At 53.1% G+C, this 21761-nt stretch overlaps 1 protein-coding gene across 1 annotated transcript in view; it reads right to left on the reverse strand.

Annotated features, from left to right (window-relative positions):
- Positions 1 to 10229: 10229 nt before the first annotated feature.
- DHRSX (dehydrogenase/reductase X-linked) overlaps positions 10230 to 21761 on the reverse strand; it is a 136645-nt gene continuing 125113 nt past the window's right edge. Inside the window, exon 7 of the mRNA XM_042975310.1 lies at positions 10230 to 10683. Coding sequence (XP_042831244.1) covers positions 10480 to 10683 — 204 coding nt within the window. The 3' untranslated portion in view covers positions 10230 to 10479. The remainder of the gene's footprint in view (positions 10684 to 21761) is intronic.

Below are 21761 nucleotides of genomic sequence, written 5' to 3' on the forward strand. Positions count from 1 at the left end.
CCAAATACCGCCAGGGAGCCGAGTCCGATGTAAAAGCAAAAGAGCCTTTATTCGAGCTAGCTCGAGCTCAATCCCCTACCTGCACAGATGCAGTGGTGAGATACCGGGGAGAGAGAGCGAGTTTCAAAAGGACAAAGGTTTTATTGGGGCCTAGGGGCAGTTGGTGAGGTAATGGCTATGGCCTCAGCCGATTGGCTGGGGAAGGGTCCGAGTCCTGTTAGGCAGGTGGGGGGGGGGTTTACTCAAGGGGAGGAGGTGTGGTCAAGGTGAAGGACACAGAGCAAGATGGAGTCAGCCGGCGTAGGCCCGCCCTTTCACCTTATATCTATCTATCTATCTATCTATCTATGTATGCGTCCATCCATCCATCATATCTGATGAGGTTTTTGGGGTGACAGTGGAGTTTGTGGGGTCTGGACCCAACAGCCAAGAAAGAATTCTTGAAGACATCTTTGGTGCAAAAAAAGGTGATTTTATTGAAGCTCGGGGGCAGGACCTGTGGACAGGAAAAGCTGCCCTGGGACCTTGAGGAGAGACTTAGTTATATACTATGGGGCTGCGGGAGGTAAAGTCCAGGGGAAGTTTCCAGCGAGATTTTCATGTGCCAAAGAAGTCTCCCAGGATACTGGAGGCTTGGCCATTGTCAGGCTAAGGTGGTTTTTCCCTCTAGCAAAGCATTAGCATTAAGACAGTAGGTAGTTTCTGGAGAAACGTTTTACTCTGCCTGCCTCAAGGATTTGCCAAAGGGCTGCAGGTTAGAAGGAAATTGAGTTTTATCTGCCATTTCCTTCCGCCTTTGTTCCCCACATCACTGTGGAAGGGAGGGTGATGTTGCGGTCCAGGCAATCGAGTCTATAGGTTTCTGGAGATTAGTCCATTGATAAGATTGCCATTTTCTTATAATTTACTAAGACATTTGTAAATAGGTGGAGACACAGGTCCTGCAGGACTATGATCTCTATTAGTTAACCATTTGTTTTCCCCCTTTCCTTTGTTCTTGGACGGCCATGAGTGCTTGAGGAATATCACGCATTCCACCTGGGGGTGGGATGGGGGTGTTTGCAACCTATCAGCTTGGTTATACTCCCTTATCAATATCTATCTATCCATCCATCACATTATCTATCATCTATCTATCTATCATCTATCTATCCATCCATCCATCCATCCACCCACCCATACATCATATCTATCTATCTATCTATCTATCTATCTATCTATCTATCTATCTATCCATCATATCTATCTATCTATCTATCTATCTATCTATCTATCTATCCATCCATCCATCATATCTATCTATCTATCCATCTATCCATCATATCTATCTATCTGTCTATCTATCTATCTATCTATCCATCCATCATATCTATCTATCCATCATATCTATCTATCCTATCTATCCTATCTATCTATCCATCCATCTATCCACTTACCCATCCATCCATCCATCCATCCATCCAACCACCCACCTACCCATCCATGCATCTATTATGATCTATCTACCTATCTACCTACCTATCTATCCATCTATCATGTGTCTATCTATCTATCCATCCATGAGGTATGGCAGTGCTTTGCAACCAGAGACAACTTTTTACTCCCCAGGGGACACTTGCTGATATCTAGCGACATTTAAAAAAAAAATGTTTACTTATTTTGAGAGAACGTGCATGTGTAGGGGAGGGGCAGAGAGAATCCCAAGCAGGCTGCTTACTGTCGGCCCAGAACCCCACGCACAGCTTGATCCCACGAACTGAAAGAGAAAATCATGACCTGAGCTGAAATCAAGAGTTGGACACTCAACCGACTGAGCCACCCAGGTGCCCCTAGGGACAGTTTTGACTGTCACAACTGGGGGCTTGCTACTAGGATCTGCCGCGTGGAAACCAATACCTACAGTGCCCAGGATGTGCTGCCCCACAGGATAAACCAACCCAAAATACCAAGCTTGCCTGGATGGAGGATATCTGAGACACCTGAGCATATGCAATAATGTCATCCCATAGAAATTATGCATGTACAAGTGTGTGTGTGTGTGTGTGTGTGTGTGTGTGTGATTCACAAATTTGTTTCAAGGATACATACACACATATACATATATCTACATATGCCTATGAACATATGCATATACATGTGTCTATCTGTGAAACAAATGTCTGAAGAATCCAAGGTCTGCCCACGTGGCTGCACTTCCTGGCTCTGTCCCGCGGGCCTCCGGCTGGGGATTCATAAAGTGCTGATGTCGTCCCGTCCCTGCTGAAACACATCCACCAGCCGTTCTGCACGAGGGCTGCTATTTGTTCTGGCCGACGGTGCTTTTGGGCGTTGCAGTCGGGGAATTATTTTGCATATATAACCTCACCACGAGCCATTTCTCCTAATACCCGAGGCACATACTGAAAGCAAATCCTGTGCCTTCTGACAGCTTCCTGAGTTGTGTTCATCACCCAGGACCGTTTTTATAACTCCCTGCGGCCGCCACCCATTTGCGCAGAGCATCTGGGCTTCCTGGGTTCTTAGGCAAGTGACTGCTGTATTTCTCTCCGTGTCGGTGTTTATAAAAAGTGCCACGGAAAGGATTTCGAAGACGCGTAAAAATGATGAAACCTGTTTGTTCACGTTTTGAAGGCTTTGCTCACGTGGTCCCCTTTCCTTCACAGACACAGAGGGTCCATGAGGCAGGACTTTTGCTAGAAGGCAGCATTAAAATGGCTCGCCTTTGCCAAGGATGCCGGAGGGAAGGTCGGAGACAAAAAAGCAAAGCAGCCTGCAGCCACTTGGATTCAGATCTACGGCCCCAGGGAGGAGAGGCCAAGCCAGGGGTTGAGTAGGGACGGTCTGCTTTAACCAGGGCCCTTTCTGAGACGAGACTGCCAGATATTTACACTTTCTCAATAGGCAGCTTCAGTGTAAGGGAGACAGGTCTTTGAAGAGAGGAGGTGTGTTTTTTTCCCCCTGGGGCCTCGATGCTACATGTGAAGGAGCATTTGACATATTGCAGGATTTTGTGTTTGAAAAGGAAGATAGGTAGCCGTCCAGGGTGTGTCGGGAGCTGTGTTCAAAGCATCCAGTCTGGAAACAGTGCTTGTACGGTCAGGTGGACGGAGACCAAGGGGGACCCTGCGGAACACCTTTGCCTCTGTTTCTATGCACGTTAATACGAGTACACAATTCAGAGGCATTTAGCACGTTCGCCACATTGTGCAGCCATCACGCCCATCTGGTTCCAGAACATTCTCATTCCCCCAAAAGGAGACCCCATGCTTTACCCCCTCCCCCAGCCCCTATAACCACTAATCTTTCTGTGTCTATGGATTTAAGTATGTTAAGACGTTTTTGAGGCTGGTTCTTGGCGTGTGTATTAATATTTCCTTTTTCATGGTCAAATAATATTTCAGTGTAGGGATGTATGCTAATGCATTTTTCTTTTTTAACTACCATTCAGGCTCAACGTGGGGCTTGATCTCACGCCCCTGAGGTCAAGAGTCTCATGCTCTGCCCACAGAGCCAGCCAGGCACCCACTAATGCTTTTTTATTATTTATTTATTTATTGTTTAAAAGTGTACTTATTTTTTTAATATGAAATTTATTGTCAAATTGGTTTCTATACAACAGCCAGTGCTCCCCCAACAGGTGCCCTCCTCAATGCCTGTCACCCACCCTCCCCTGCCCTCCCTCCCACCCCCCATCAACCCTCAGTTTATAGTCAGCTTTTAAGTCTCTTATGTTTTGGCTCCCTCCCTCTCTTTTTTTTCTTCCCCCTCCCCATGGTCTTCTGGTACGTTTCTCAGGATCCACATAAGAGTGAAAACATATGGCATCTGTCTTTCTCTGTAGGACTTATTTCACTTAGCATCACACTCTCCAGTTCCATCCACGTTGCTACAAATGGCCATATTTTATGAAAAGATGCTCAATGTCAGTCTTCATCAGGGAAATACAAATCAAAACCACACTGAGATATCACCTCACACCAGTCAGAGTGGCTAAAATGAACAAATCACCAGACTATAGACGCTGGAGAGGATGTGGAGAAACGGGAACCCTCTTGCACTGTTGGTGGGAATGCAAATTGGTGCAGCCACTCTGGAAAACAGTGTGGAGGTTCCTCAGAAAATTAAAAATAGACCTACCCTATGACCCAGCAATAGCACTGCTAGGAATTGACCCAAGGGATACAGGAGTGCTGATGCATAGGGGCACTTGTACCCCAATGTTTATAGTAGCACTCTCAACAATAGCCAAATTATGGAAAGAGCCTAAATGTCCATCAACTGACGAATGGATAAAGAAGATGTGGTTTATAGATACAATGGAATACTACTTGTCAATGAGAAAGAATGTACTTATTTTGAGAGAGAAATAGAGCATGAGCAGGGGAGGAGCAGAGAGAGGGACAAAGAGAGAATCTCAAGCAAGCTTTGAGCTGTCAGCACAGAGCCTGATGCAGGACTCAAACTCACGAACCATGAGATCATGACCTGAGCCAAAGTCGAGAGCTGGAGGCTTAACCGACTGAGCCCCGCAGGTGCCCCAGGAATGCATTTTTAATGCGCCCGCACTATCCTAAAATGAAATCATAGATACTTACCCCCATAGTCAAACTGAATGATAGCCACGTCGTGTCCACATAATACAATTTATAAGAAAGTGATAGGCATTGGAACATGTCAGTGCTTGGAGACGATGAAGCAGGAAGATGCTTGCGTGTGGGATCCCCAGTGAAGGTGTCGGCCTCAAAACAGAGGCTGCCCCAGGCATGCTGTGTTCTCACTCAAATGCCAGCAGCTGCAACCTCAATTTCTGCACAAGTTGAACGATGCAACCAAGGGCAATCTTGGGTTAATGCAGTGGTTGCTTGGCTGGAAAATGCAACGATGGCATTTATGTGTCAACAGAGCATTTGGTTGTAGACTCGGGTTAGTTACACAGAATGTCCACCTGCATCTGGGCCAGATGTTGAGAAGGCATGTGGGCGTGGGGACATTCTACATGAGGTGGCCCTGTCTTGTGCCTTACAACATGTCTAACATGCTGGCATCCTCCTGCTAAATGTGAAGGGGAGATTTGTTTTCTCAGTGTGCTCTTCTCTGTGTTTCCATGAACCGTGTGGAGAACAGCCAGAATGGAAAACCACCGGGCCATGGGGAAGGGAAGCCAACAACTCGTCAGGTGTAGGTGACGCGGACCCAACTCACGACAGTGGTATTACTCACACAGTATTACTCACTTCTGCAGCCTGAATCCCCATGTACAGCCAACCTCTTGCGAGGGCAATGACCATAAAAAGACTCATTGAACAAAACAGGACACTCTTTGCCCAAGTTATAGTAAATAGACATCTCCCAGTGTAAGTGTCAAAGCACCATGCCCTACACATCAAGTATATACTTAAGTTATACCTCAATAAAGTCAGAAGAATAAAATGAATACTCCCCCCCCCTAAAAAAGGCCCTCATAGTTACCATGCTCTGATTTTCTCCAGGATATTTTCCATGAAAACCCAGTTGGCCACACTTAGCACCATGGTAGACCAGTTGTACCACACGGTCTTCTTTGAAGGACAATGTAAGTGGGTCTCGGGTGACTTAGAGCAAACAAAGTTTTTAAGGCACTGCTGGACTCGTGACAGTAAAATTATTTTTATATCTACACGTCTGGGAAAATTTAAACACACGCTTGAGTAACCCACGGGCTAAAGAGGAAAACAAGGAGACAGGGATGGCCGATGGTATCTGTGAGACATTAACCAAGTCAGAGGGAGAAATGAGGGACACAGAAGGCTAGACGTCCAGAAACTAAACAATAAATGGCATTCGTCAAATCAGGAAGTCGGACGATCCATCCCAGAAAGAAGGCAAAGAATTGTAAAGAGAAGCAAAGGAAGAAATTAGACACCTGGCGTAACCAAAAATGATAGATTAGCAACTAAACGCACACACTGGTAGAGCTCTATTCCTGAACAGGAGAACGCACTTCATTAGTTAAGAATCTCAGAGCCAGAGATTACTACACGCACACATTCACGCACTGTCCCTTCAGGGCACATGCTGGAAACCAGGAGGGACTTAAGTCTGGGTTTGTGTTTGTGCTTTTAAAGCTTTTGGTAAACAAGCAAAAAATGTAGAGCCAATGCCCAGGATTCCGGTATGCAGATGACAAAAAATACAGCTGCCACTACAATTCCTTGAACCACACGGTGTGAACTGTGCGGGTCCACTGAGATGCGGATTTTTTTTCAATAAATACAGCACAGTCCTGTAAATGTATTTTCTCTTCCTATGATTTTCTTAATCGCACTTTATTTTCTGTAGCTGATCTCATTGTAAGAACACAGTATATAATACACAGAGCATTCAAAATGTGTGTTAGTTGACTATTTATGCTATCAGTCAGACTTCTGGTCCACAGTAGGCTCCTAGCAGTTAAGTTGTTGGGGGGTTAAGAGTTACATGTGGATTTTTGAGTGCATAGAGGCTGGGCAGCCCTAACCCCCTGTGGTTCAAGGGTCAAGTGTGATTTCTCCACTTGAATGGCAAATCAAATCCAGACTTTGGATGCAAAGACACGGGTGGCATACATTTATTCCTGAACTTCCCTTAAGTAGACTGCATACACGGGTCTTGCTGTCCTCTCAGCAAAGCTGGGTGCAGACAGGGTGGGTGTCAGCATCATCATTCAGTAGATGATGCATCACAGAGACCCAAAGGCTTAATGATGGCGCCCGATGCAAGACTTCATGCTTCCCAAAGCTCCGATCCAATGGAAATGAGCATGGAATGCCCTCCCTGACCCATAGGCCAATCCAAGAAGCTTCCCCCCGATCCCGCCTCCTTCCTTGGAGGGAGCCCAGTGCACCTTCTCTGGTTGTGTTTCCTAATAGCCAAGACGAGAGGTGCCCATGCCACCTGTTCATGGTACAGACATCCTCAATATCCAGTTGGCATCTAGACAGAGCCTGTGTACTACACGGACCAGCCTTTGGTCACTTGAGTGAGCTTGTGTTTCCTCAGAACCTGGGTTGTAGCAATGACTGACTGACTGACTGACTGACTGACTGACTAAGTGACTGAACAGATGAATGAACGATGGGGTCCCTCCCGCTGCTGAACCCAAACAGAGCTCATTGTTGCTACACCGAGGGAAGAAAAGAACGTCTTTAACGAGAAGACAAACACACATCATGAGCCCAACTACCGAATCGAGTCTTGCCCGCGGATGGAAAGTCATCACCCTGGAGTGTGCACGGAGACCCTGTCCACTCCCCTAACGTGAGCCACAGGCTCAAACCCAGGACCTCCAGTGCCTGCCAAGCCACGGATTTCGCTTTACTCACCCAGAGATCCGCATGATTTCTCCGGCTTCTGGGAAATGTCTCCGAGGAATTTTATGATCCGGTGTCGAGGGAACAAGCTACCTTCTCCAGAACTATGTTGTTGTTTTCTTCCCTCTCTCTTCCAGGGAGGAAAAGAAACATAAGGTCTGTCACGTAACGAGGAGGAGGAATCTGAGGCCAGGGTCCTACAACGTTCAAATTGTTTGTGAAGCGCGTCTTCTCAGCTTGGGGATTGTGGCATCTGTCAAATCCCGGCGTGTGTGTTATCTCAGTGGTGGAAGATGTCGGCTTGGCCAGGAGCCATCCTGAGCCTCGACTCGGAAAGTACCTTTGTGATCACGGACACGGTCGCTGGCATTTGTGTACAATGGCCTCAAGCTGTAATAGGTTCTCTGATGACATATAAATGCTCCAACGTTGGCACCTTCCAGAACTCAAGATTCTTTTTTGTGGTGCAAATTCCCGGCTATTCGGAATACTAGATGAGGCACAGCTCGCTCTTGGTTTAATCAAGGAAGGGATTCTAGTTCTAGAAGACATTAGTCCGGAGTCTAGGGCTTTAGTAGGATATCTGAGCAGTCTGAGGGCGTGCCGATACCCAGGGCTGGAAGCTGTAATTCAAATATGCCTGGCTCAGGGGAGGGGGGGCGGTCCTTGAACTTGGAAGATCAAGAAGATGCCTTCAGAAGCTCTACAGAAATGCTGATTATCCAGAGGAATTGCTTCTGGAATTCTGTTGAAATTGGAGATGACCAGCAATCCTTTTCAGAGGCTCCCCCAGTGGGCAACCAAAACCCACGAGCCTTAGTGGACCTTCAGAAACATCTTCAGCATCTTTGTTGAGAAGGAGGTCTCTGTAGGGTTTACCACCTTGGCCACGGAAACACGGAGAACTCACCCCGGGCATTCTCACGTCTCCCAAACCAGAGCAAAGACATTCCTTTGCATTTTATTAAGTTCCCGTTAAGGGACGCTCCATTCCCGAAGGAGAACGCCTCATGGCGCCAGTCCATCCACCCTGACCATCCAAGCAGCGAACTATACAGCACCTGTCCCCGTGTCCAGTGTGAACCCCACACTGGAAGAGCTGCGGGCTGTGGTTCCAAAGAATGCATGTGCCCAGAGTTGACATCGGGTTTGAGTCTTTGATGAGATTCTGTCAACGGAGGGAATGGAGAGTGAGATGACCAGCCTGCGGTCACTGGTCTGGAAATGCCATCTGCAGTCCAGAGGCACACACACAGTGTCCTTTCTATTGCATGTCCAACGGCTAGTTTGTCGTTGTTAGAATTTGAGGACATCTTCAGACGGAGGACGGAGCCATCCTTGCCCGACTGGGGGTGAGGGTGAGCCCTAAAGTCAAGGATCCTGCCCAGTAGAGTGCGTGAGATATTCGGAAGCGTCGGGAGCTGTATGAGGTCCTATCAATTTCCATCAGATTCGGGCGCCTGGGTGGCTCAGTCGGTTGAGCGTCCGACTTCGGCTCAGGTCACGATCTCGCAGTCCATGAGTTCGAGCCCCGCGTCAGGCTCTGGGCTGATGGCTCAGAGCCTGGAGCCTGTTTCCAAGTCTGTGTCTCCCTCTCTATCTGCCCCTCCCCCGTTCATGCTCTGTCTCTCTCTGTCTCAAAAATAAATAAACGTTAAAAAAAAAAGTTAATTCAATTTCCATCAGATTCTATCAGGTTCCAAATTCCTATCAATTGGTTGGTGGCTTAAAAGCATAGGAGTTCACCTTCCCCCAGCTCTGGAGACCCAGGCAGGGCAGGGCTCTTGAGAGCCAGGCGGGGCAGGGTCACGTTCCCTCCAGAGGCTCCCGGGGAAGATCCTTCTGGCCTCTTCCACCTTCTGGGGGCTCCAGGAGTCCCTGTGAGTGGCTGCGTCTCTCCAATCTCTGCCCCCATCGTCACATGACCTCTTCCTCGTTTGTCACGAAATCTCTGTCTACTTATTTCAGAAGAGGAAACTTGGGATCACGTTGGGTCTGCCTCGAGAAGCCAAGATGATCCGCTTGTCCTAATTCCCTCCCAAAGATTATCTTTCCAAGTAGCATCACATTCACAGGTTCTGGGAGGGTAGCACGTGCAGGTATCTTTTGAACCGGATCGTACTTCACCTCCTAGAGAGACCGACTGGACACAACCCCAACGACCTTCCAGGTCTGCCTGACTTCCACTGCGTGTGCCACCCCTCATGTCCCTGGTGGACAAGCTGCCTGTGCCTACGGATATGCAAGGAACCAGAAGGAAATGTGCGGCTCAGCTGGGCTCTGATGAACTGTGGTCACCACCCACGACTGGGCATTACATATTTTTAAGACTCGTCTAGTATCCTGGACTAAGTATAAACCGGGTCCTGCAGATGTCTCTAGGAAGGGTGCCAACGGAAACGTTAACAGACATTCTGTTAGGGACACAACCCATGGGGACACAACCCATGGCAAGAGCTGTCCAGACCCCTCTCTTCCTCCCCATCCTACAGATCTCTATGGGGAGTGCCGTCCAGGACCCTGTCCGCCCACCTGTTCTACGGAATCCCTGACTGGCATTGGTCATATCCACATGATGATGGGCTTGAGCTCATGTCAGCAGACCTACGGGCGGAAGGTGGCACCGGGGCAGGGTCATTGTCAAAGTGTGGAGTAGACCATGGGTTTCCACCTCAACCTGGACCCAACAGACTGAAGAAGGCTCATGTCTCTCTGTCTTGGGGACCCAGGAGTCCAAGCTGAGTGTCCAGAATAGTGGGTGTGTGGGAGAACAAAGGAGTCACGGGACCCAGAAACCTCTGGAGACCCGAGGCTTCATGCTCGTGTCAAAGTGCCTGTGTCACTTGAAACGTGTCTCCTCAAACCTACTCCCTGCCGTGTTACTCAAGAAACATGGAACACTTGGGTTAGGCAGCATTTAATGGTTCTTGGCACTTGGGAGAAACTTGGCACACAATTTATGGCTCACGGCCACTTGGAGGCTACACTCAATATTTCTTTTGTTCCCCGATTTCCCGCAAAGGAAGGACAGCAGACAGGAGACCGTTGGGGACAGAGCCCTGAAGGCAGCCGCTGTGGAAAAGGCAGACACGGGGATCGGTCACAGACCTGCTTTTGCCGGGCCCGAGGCGAGGTCTTCCCAATGTGGCCGTTACCCCAAGAGGGTGTCGTGGGTCACGTCAGTGATGCTGGTCATCTGGCAACTTATGGCCCACAGTTGTCTCTGGAGATCTCGGTCGTACGTGAGCATCAGAGACTTGGTCTCTTTCTCGTTGTAAAGGTAGCGGCCGCCGATTCCTTCCAGGTCCGGGGTGACCGCTGCGTAGACGGAGGTCCAGGCGCCCTCATCTGGGGTCTGCGGGGAGAGGGAAGAAGGCCAGGACGCGTCAGCTTTCCGAGCACAGAGCACGGGATTCTCGGGGCCCCCACAGACGCGAGTTTCCAGCGGGGGCGGGGCGGGGCGGGGGGGGGGGTGGCAGCGTTCCTGGGCAACGGTCACCGCGTAGGGGGACAGCAAAGTGCAAAGAGAAGCTGGGAACGCAGACAAGACACGTGAGGGCTGAGCCCTGCGTCTGGCGCACCGGGGCAACGTCACAACGTGGGCACAGTCCGCGGGGCGGGGGACCCAAGAGGACCTCAGGACACTGCAAATGGTGGTGACCCCAGGACCCTTGGGGCTGTGATTCCGTGCCCAGAAGCCAGCAGAACGTCCCCTGAGCTGCTTACGACAGGCTGAACGCTTCGGGGGGGCTTATGTTGCTTCATAAACTTGCGGAAATCCGCCCGCCCCAGCCCCTCAACCCTTCTCACGGGCCCCGTGGGTCTACACAGCCGACCGCGGGACAACACGCGTCCACTGCGAGGCGGATGCTTTTCGGGAAATGCCACGCGGTCTTGGAAATGCGTTTTCTCTGCCTAACGAGTCTCTGGACCGCGTTCTCCTTCTCTGGCCTCCCCTGTCGTGAGAACACAGCGCAAAGCACACACAACGTACCCAACGCGGTCAACCTGTTTACGGGACCTGCGAGCCTGCTCGTCCAAGGGAGGCCTCCGGGCCTCACAAGGTGGACGTGCGTCGTCATGTGCACGGGGGTGGGCCTTCCCACGCACGCGCACACACTCCCACGTGCACACACGCCCCCACGGACACGCACACACTCCCATAGACACACACACACACTCCCACGGACACGCACACACTCCCACAGACACACACACGCTCCCATGCACAGACTCCCACGCACACGCACACACTCCCACGTGCACACACGCCCCCACGGACACGCACACACTCCCATAGACACACACACACACTCCCACGGACACACACACACTCCCACAGACACACACACGCTCCCATGCACAGACTCCCACGCACACGCACACACTCCCACGTGCACACACCCCCCCCACGGACACACACACACTCCCACAGACACACTCCCACGTACGCACACATCCTCCCACGGACACGCACACACTCCCATAAACACACACACACACTCCCATGCACACACTCCCACTCACACGCACACACTCCCACGTGCACACACACACACCCACGGACACGCACACACTCCCATAGACACACACACACACTCCCACGGACACGCACACACTCCCATGCACACACTCCCACGGACGCGCACATACTCCCACGTGCACACACACACCCCCCACGGACATGCACACACTCCCATAGACACACACACACACTCCCACGGACACGCACACACTCCCACAGACACACACACCCATGCACACACTCCCACGCACACGCACACACTCCCACGTGCACAAACCCCCCCACAGACACGCACACACTCCCATGTGCACACCCCCCCCATGGACACGCACACACTCCCACGTGCACACACACCCCCACGGACACGCACACACTCCCACGCACGCGCGCACACTCCCACGTGCACACAACCCCCACGGCCACGCACACACTCCCATAGACACACACACACACTCCCACAGACACACACTCCCACGGACACACACACACTCTCATGCACACACTCCCACGCACACGCACACACTCCCACGTGCACAACCCCCCCCACGGACACGCACACACTCCCACGTGCACACACCCCCCCACGGACACGCACACACTCCCACGCATGCGCACACACTCCCACGTGCACACCCCCCCCCACGGACACACACACACTCCCATAGACACACACACACACTCCCATGCACACACTCCCACAGACGCGCACACACTCCCACCTGCGCACACCCCCCCCCACGGACACGCACACACTCCCATAGACACACACACACACACACTCCCACGGACACGCACACACTCCCACGGACACGCACACACTCCCACGTGCACACACCCCCCCCCCCACGGACACGCACACACTCCCACGTGCACACACACCCCCACGGACACGCACACACTCCCACGCACGTGCACACACTCCCACGTGAACACCCCCCCCACGGACACACACACACTCCCATAGACACACACACACACTCCCATGCACACACTCCCACAGACGCGCACACACTCCCACCTGCGCACACCCCCCCCATGGACACGCACACACTCCCATAGACACACACACACCCATGCACACACTCCCACGCACACGCAGACACTCCCACGTGCACAAACCCCCCTCACGGACACGCACACACTCCCACCTGCGCACACCCACACACTCCCATAGACACACACACACTCCCACGGACACGCACACACTCCCACAGACGCACACTCCCACGGACACACACACACACTCCCACATGTGCAAACACACTCCCACATGCGCACACACTCCATGGACACACACACACTCCCACATGTGCACACACCCCCATGGGCACACACACACTCCCACGGACGCGCGCACACTCCCACGTGCGCACACACACCCCCACGGACACGCACACACTCCCATGCACACATACTCCCATGTGCACACACACAATTCTATGCACACTCATACTCACACGCATGTACACACATCTATATGCACATACATTCACAGGCACGCAAGTCATGTACAGACATATTTACCTGCACACACATATTTTCTCACACACATGTATTCGTATGTGTTTTCACATGTACACACAGGCACTCTCACTCCCACACATACCTTCACACAGTCACACGTACATACTCATGCACACACCTATGCTCATGTGGACAGTCATGTACCCACACGCACGCATCCATTCCCACGTACACACACACATACTCCGATACAGACACATAAGCCCATATTTACATACCCGCGCACACATTTATACACACATACAGTCCCATGCACATGCACACAGTCACCCAAGCCACCCCCGGGCAGCCAGCTCTGCTGACACACGAAGGGGCAAGGAAAAGAGCAGTCTCTTGGCTAGAATGCATCTTGTGAAGAATTAATCACATCCACTTACCCAACTATCATGGCTTAAATACATGATAGATGCTAGGCTTAAAAAAGCAACCGCTGATCATTTGTAGAACATTTTAAAGCCTTGGGCTCATAATGAAGACGGAAATGAGATTTCATTTGTATTCTTTAATTCGTAAACGTTTTGACAGCTCATGAAATAGATGGTTTTATTCATTTATCCCTCATTATATCTCATATCACATCCTAATCATCACCCATCAGAGCAATTATAGGTCATGTCCGCGTGAGAGGGAGGGTGTCATGATAAGTGTGGAGACACACGTGTGTGTACAAGTATGCACACGCACGTACACACACGTGCTTACAGGCACACACATGCTCACATGCACACACACTCACCTGCACGTACTCATCCATGTGCAGACACATGTGCTCACAGACTCACCCATGCACACACACACATGTGCTCACACATGGTCACGTGCACACACATATACTCATACATGCATACACTCGCTTGTGCACACACTTGCTCACATGCACACTCACTTGTGCGCACACGTGCCCACATGCACACACGTGCTCACACATGGCCACAGGCACACACACATACACATGCACACACTCACATGTGCACACACATGCTCACATGTGCTCACACATGGCCACATGCACACACTTGTGCACACACATGTTCAGACTCACACATGCACACACACGTATACACACGTGCTCACGTGAGCACACACGTATTCAGGCACATGCACACACACTAGCCCACACGCACACACACGTGCTCACCCACAAGCTCGCATGCCGTCACACACCTGATTTTCACCTTTGGGGATTTATTTACCTGCACCCCCTGGAGGAAGAGAACACACCCAAGAGCCTCAGGACCTGGGTTCAAATTCCTGCCTCACCACCTGTTCCCTGCGAGACCTTTGCCAAACCAACCACCCTCCCAGGAGCCTTTTCCTCACCTGGAAAACGGAAATTATACAACTAGCTTTTCCACACAAGTATCAGGGGAAATGCGCAATGCCTTGCGAGTGAAAGAGAAACATGGCTGCAAGTGATACACAAGAACCACAAGGGAGACGACTTCTGAGCCCGAGGGGGCTCGTAGAGCGGGAAACGCCACGGGCAGGGGGACGGCCAGCACAGCTGAGTAACCAGGGGGAACGTCCCCCGGGCCAGCTCCAGCCCCTGTCTGTGCAGCAGCCTTCCTGCTGAGCCGGACGGGGCTGAGCCACCTCAGGCCAGCTGATCTGTGCCCCCCAAGACTCATACGGTGAAGCCCTCGCCCTCGGCCCCCAAAATGCGTTTGATTCGGAGGTGGGTCTGTAAACGGGGGATTATGGTAGAATGAGTCGTTAGGATGGGCCTGATCCCAAGGGGATGGGGTCCTTCTAACAAGAGAGGATGAGCAGACAGACAGACAGACAGGACAGAGGAGGAACAAGCCTCTGCCCCTTCCTGGAACTCACACACCGCCTCAGCCCTGCCTGATCTCACACCCCCAAACTCAGCCCTGCCGGGATCTCAGCCCCCAAACTCAGCCCCGCCTGGATCTCAGACCACAGGCCTCAGCCCTGCCGGGATTTCAGACCCCCAGCCTCATCCCTGCCTGGACCTCAGACTCCCAGCCTCAGCCTTCCATGGATCTCTGACTTTCAGCCTCGGCCCTGCCTGGATCTCAGACCCCCAAACTCAGCCTCGCCTGGATCTCAGACCACAGGCCTCAGCCCTGCCTGGATCTCAGACCCCCAGCCTTGGCCCTGCCTGGATCTCAGACCCCCAACCTCAGCCCTGCCTGGATCTCAGACCCCCAACCTCAGCCCTGCCTGGATCTCAGACCCCCAACCTCAGCCTTGCCTGGATCTCAGACCCCCAGCCTCATCCCTGCCTGGGCCTCAGACTCCCAGCCTCAGCCTTCCATGGATCTCTGACTTTCAGCCTCGGCCCTGCCTGGATCTCAGAACCCAAACCTCACTCCTGCCTGGAGCTCAGACCCCCAGGCTTGGCCCTGCCTGGATCTCAGACTCCCATCCTTGACTCTGCCTAGACCTGACTCCCAGACTCACCCCTGCCTGGACCTCAGACCCCTGGCCTCAGGCCTGCCTGGATCTCAGACACCCAGCCTCAGCCCTGCCGCGATCTCAGCCTCCCAGCTTCATCCCCTCCTGGATCTCAGACCTCAGGCACAGACCTGCCTGGACCTCAGCTTCTCAGCCTCGACCCTGCCTGGATCTCAGACTCCCAGCCACAGCCCTGCCTGGATCTCAGACTCTCAGACTCAGCCCTGACTGGATCGCAGACTTCCAATCCCAGCCCTGCCTGGACCTCATTCTCCCAGCCTCGGCCCTGCATGGACCCCAGACTCCTAGACTCAGCCCCTCTTGGATCTCAGACTCCCAGCCTCGGCCCTACTTGGAATTGAGACCCCCGACCTCAGCCCTGCCTGGATCTCAGACCCCCAATCTCAGGCCCACCTGGATCTCAGACCCCCAGGCTCAGGCCTGCCTGGATCTCAGACTCCCAGCCTCACCCCTGCCTGGATCTCAACGTCCTGGCCTCCACCCTGCCTGGATCTCAGACTCCCAGCCTCCACCCTGCCTGGATCTCAGAACCCAAACCTCAGCCCTGCCTGGATCTCAGACCCCCAGCCTCACTCCTGCCTGGATCTCAGACCCCCAGGCTTGGCCCTGCCTGGATCTCAGACTCCCATCCTTGACCCTGCCTAGACCTGACTCCCAGACTCACCCCTGCCTGGACCTCAGACCCCTGGCCTCAGGCCTGCCTGGATCTCAGACACCCAGCCTCAGCCCTGCTGCGATCTCAGCCTCCCAGCTTCATCCCTCCTGGATCTCAGACCTCAGGCACAGACCTGCCTGGACCTCAGACTACCAGCCTCAGCCCTGCCTGGATCTCAGGCTCCCGGCCTCGACCCTGCCTACATTGCAGACCCCCACTTCAGCCACGCCTGGATCTCAGACTCCTGGGCTAAGCCCCACCTGGATCACAGAATCCCAGCCTAGGGCCTGACTGAATCCCAGACCCCTAATCTCGGCCCTGCCTGGATCTCAACCCCAAACTTCGGGCCTGTTTGGATATCAGGTTCCGAGGCTCCACCCTCCCTGGATCTAAGACTGTCAGCCTTGGCCCCACCTGGATCTCAGCCTCGCGGCCTCCACTCTGCCTGATCTCAGAACCTCAACCTCAGCCCCGCCTGAATCTCACAGTCCCAGCCTCAGCCCTGCCTGGACCTCAGACTCCCAGCCTCGGCCCTGCTTGGAACTCAGACTCCCAGCCTCAGCCCCTCCTGGATCTCAGACTCCCGGCCTCAGCCTGCCTGGGCCTTAGACTCCCAGCCTCGGCCCTGCCTGGATCTCAGACTCCTATTCTTGGGCCCCTCCTGGACCTCAAACACCCAGCCTCAGCCCTGAGTGGATCTCAGACCCCCAGCCTCTGCCTTGATTGGATCTCAGACTCCCAGCCTAGGCCCTGCCTGAATCTCAGACTCCCTGCCTCGGCCCTGCTTGTATCTTAGACTCCTAGTTTCAGTCTTGCGTGGATCTCATACTCCCAGCCTCAGCCCTGCCTGGATCTCAGACCCCAAACCTCAGCCCTGCCTGGATCTCAGACCCCAAACCTCAGCCCTGCCTGGATCTCAGACCCCCAACCTCAGCCCTGCCTGGATCTCAGACCCCTAGCCTCAGCCCTGCCTGGACTCAGACTCTGAGCCTCAGCCCTGCCTAGATCTCGGACCGCCAACCTCGGTCCCGCCTGCACCTCAGACCCCCAGCCTCAACCCTGCCTGGATCTCAGACCCCAGCCTCAGCCCTGCCTGGATCTCAGCCTCCTGGCGTTGACCCTGCCTGGATCGCAGACCCCCGACTTCGGCCCTGCCTGGATCTCAGACTCCTGGCTTAGCCCTGCCTGGATACCAGACCCCCAACCTTGGCCTTGGCTGCATCTCAGACCCCCAACTTCGCGTCTGCCTGGATCTCAGCCTCCCAGCATCAGCCCTGCATGGATCTCACAGTCCCAGCCTCAGCCCTGCCTGGATCACAGACTCCCATCCTTGGGCCCCTCCTGGACCTCTGACACCCAGCCTCAGCCCTATGTGGATCTCAGCCGCCCAGCCTCAGTCCTGACTGGATCTCACAGTCCCAGCCTCGGCCCTGCCTGGATTTCAGACTCTTTCCTTCGGCCCTGCCTGGATCTCAGACTCCCAGACTGGGCCCTCCTGGATTTCAGCGTCCAGTCTTTGGCCCTGCCTGGATCTGAGACTCCCATCCTCAGCCCTACCTGGATCTGAGACTCCCAGCCTCAGCCCCTCCTTGATCTCAGCCTCCCAGCCTCCTGTCCTGCCTGGATCTCAGACCCCCAGCCTCAGCCCCTCCTGGATCTCAGACGCCCAGCCTCAGCCCCTCCTGGATCTCAGAATCCCAGCCTCAGCTCTGCCTGGATCCCAGACCCCCAACCTCGGCCCTGTCTGTATCTCAGACCCCCCAGCCTCAGCCCTGCCTGGATCTCAGCCTCCCAGCTTTGACTACTCCTGGATCTCAGACTCCCAGCCTCAGCCCTGCCTGGACCTCAGACTCCCGGCCTCAGCCCTGCCTGGATCTCAGACCCCCAGCCTCAGCCCCTCCTGGATCTCAGACCCCCAGCCTCAGCCCCTCCTGGATCTCAGACCCCCAGCCTCAGACTTGGGGATCTCAGCCTCCGGGCCTCCACTGTCCCTGGATCTAAGACTGTCAGCCTTGGCCCCTCCACGATCTCAGACTCCCAGCCTCGGCCCTGCCTGGATATCAGACCCCCCCCCCCCCACCTCGGCCCTGCCTTGGTCTCAGACCCGTAGCCTCAGCCCTGCCTGGATCTCAGACTCTTCCCTTCGGCCCTGCCTGGATCTCCGAGGGAGACAATGAATGTGAGTTGTTTAGGACACCCAGTCCGTGGTGCTTAGTTGTGGCAGCCTGGGGAACCCTAATTCAACTCAGTAGATGATTTTTCCTCTCCGCCTGGGAGCGTTCCCTGCGGAAGGCTCTAGGAACAGCTGGCCCGGCAGGTGTGTCCTATCTCAGGAAGGAGCTGTGTGCACCCACCTTTTCCAAGGAACAGGTGGTTATACCTTCACTCATTTGCTACACGATGAGTCCGGGGCAGGACATGGTCCGATTCTGCCCACGGACCTCAGAGTAGGAAGGAAGAGTGGTATTGGCAGATACTTCTCAGCCATGTGTCCCGCGAGCGCTGGCGTCCCCGTTTGGACCGAATGCGCACGTCCCCCCAGACCCTTACGGGAAAGCCCCAACCCTCAATGGGACGGTATTAGCAGGTGGAGTCTTTCGCAGGTGATCAGGGTGCAATGAGGTCGTGGTGGGATCAGGGCTCCTCCCGGAAGAGGACTTTGCCACCTGAGCGAACGCACACATGCCCCAACCCCAAGCTCCACATTTGAAAGATGCCGTGGTCTAGGCGATGAGAAGACCACGAAGACGAAGGAAGGTTTGTCCTGAATCTCTTTGAGCTAGAACTCTGCACACCCCAGCGGCAAGGGTAGGCACAGCTGGTGCCACCGCCCCTCCGCTCTCACGTCTCCCCTTTGCTTCTCTCTGTTTTGCGCTCTTATTTCCTGACGTCCTGTGCCTGTGGCTCACGGTGGAGTGATCCGCCATTGGCTGGGCACCAGGCTGTAGGCTGGATGCCCTAGGGAGCCACCATGTCTGAACCTTGACAAGGAAAGCCCACGTGGGTCGACTGTGCATGGGGCCAGCAGAAGAAAGCCCTCCCGCTCTTGGCGATCTTTGGCATTGGGATCCTCCCTCGCTAACTCAACTTTTCCTGTGGTGGACGCCATGTTGGGAAGAAGGCAAGGTCAAAAGGCTTCCTCTCCTATGACCTCTACGACCCGTACCTGCAAGGTAAAGATGTAGGTGATATTTCATGACCCATAAGCTCAAGCTTGGGGATGTTCATCCCCAGGGACCAGAGTTGTTAATCCTTTCTTCTTCTTCCCCGGGATCACTCTTTGGCTCATTCAGTGATGGAACTCATGTCCTAGAGAAGTTCAGCCCCAACCAGGACGGGTAAATGAGGCAGACCCTCCTCAGCTTAATTCGCCAAAGAACCATCGATAGGATGGGATCCAGGTACGCAACTGTGTTCAGACTGACTGGCGACTCAGGTCCGTGATCATACACATCATGGAGGCAGATTGGGAAGGACCTAATTAAGACGGATATGCGGAAAGCCCCACATCACCTGCATTCTGTCTCTGGCCTCAAGCAACACCAAGGACAGATGACCACCATCAAATCCCCCAGCAAAACCTGATTACCTGCCCTCGTGCAGCTGTAGTGGAGATGAGCTGCTTTCTGGCTCACTCCCAGAATGATGAAGTGTGTTTCTGGGCACTCTGTGCTGAAACAATCAGTCACCTTCTGCATAGATAAGAAGGTTCTCTAAAGAATGCTTCCTGTGGCATAAATAACATACCCCACTTTATCTACAGCTTGTAAAAAAAAAAAAAAGATAATCCTTAAAGACTTGGAAGATGTCTAAAATGTGAAACCAAACCCAAGAGTGAAATGTGTTGCTTTTATCAGGGGCAGGGGGATCGCTGGGGAACCAGACGCCTGCTGGGAGACCAGGGAAGAGGGCTCTGTGTATTTATAGTTAAAGGTTTTCTCTGCATGAAGCCACGGATGGAACTGGAGACTACAGACTGTTTCAGTGCGATTCAGTACAGCAAATGTCTGTTAAATGCTCACCAATATTTTGTTGGCTCTCGGGGCAGAGCAAAGCTATTCTGAAAACAACCCCCACCACCCTGTAGCTTACAAGAGGCCGGGGCTGTGGGGTCAGCAGTTGGGCACAGATGCCTGAAAAAATAATAGCAAAATAAGGATGGAATTTAAAGCATGCTAAATACAACCGCAGGGAAACATGAATGCCTTATAATCACATAATTATAGAGGGCTTTACAGTTTTGGAAATGCTTTCACATATATTCGGTTAGCGATTTTCACAACAATCTTTTCAGATGTTATTATCCAGAATTAACAAATTACCCAAGCGAGGGGCATTGTGGGTGGTGGGGGCAGGGGAGGGTCAGGGTGGGGTCATGCTGAATGCCCACGTCTTGGTTTTCCCATAGACCCCAACCCTCTCCCTCTTGGTCCTGAATCTGCCTCCCCGTCCCCCATGCCTACGGTTCATTTCTCACCTCCTTTCATGTCTTCGTCTGTGGAATGAAAACCTGACTCTCCTCTGAGCCACGGACGCACATTCATGGCAGCCCAGTTGGTACATGGGGAACTAAAGACCCTACTTAACCCCCTCAAGGTCAAGCATTCCCAGATCCCCACCTGGGCATTTCTCATCGCCCCATGTCTTTGACTGGAATCACCATTACTCTCACTTTCCTAAGTCAGCAACCCTGGAATTATCATTGAGTCTTTCCTCTTTCATATGCCAGAGTCAACCAGTCAAGATGTCTTGACCTTCCTCTCTCCCTCTCGAGCACATCCAGTGCCCCCTGCACCAATGCCATGGCCTCTAAGTGCATGGCTCTGATCTCACCTCATCACTCACGTTCCCCAACTGGCATCCAGAGCTAACATCCTAAGGTGCCCATTGGCTTGTAGCACACGGTAAGCTTGTCTCCCAGACAAGCTTTGGGATGGGGCTGGGAACGGCTGCTCTTGGGAGAACTGAGACAAAGGGCAGCTCAGTTCCTTTCTCGGTCTTGAGTTCAGATGGCAGACACAGTGGAGGACAGGCGTGGTGTCCGTTTGACCACCCGCCATATTGACCCACTTTCTGCATCACACATAGCTCCAGCATTGTTCATCCTCCTTGGACCCTGGCCCAGTCTTCAACCCACCTTCCAAGGCTCCAAGGCCAGTCAAGCTTTCGCCTCCTACCCCCAACACTAGGGTAGACCACTGCCACCAGAGTTCTCCTTTTGGCACGCATGAAAATGCTTGGAGTCAAACCAAGGGATAGCTAGTTGAGTTCCCGTCACCGTGGTGCAGCT

The sequence above is a fragment of the Panthera tigris genome, chromosome X, assembly GCF_018350195.1.
Source record: "Panthera tigris isolate Pti1 chromosome X, P.tigris_Pti1_mat1.1, whole genome shotgun sequence".
NCBI lineage: Eukaryota > Metazoa > Chordata > Mammalia > Carnivora > Felidae > Panthera > Panthera tigris.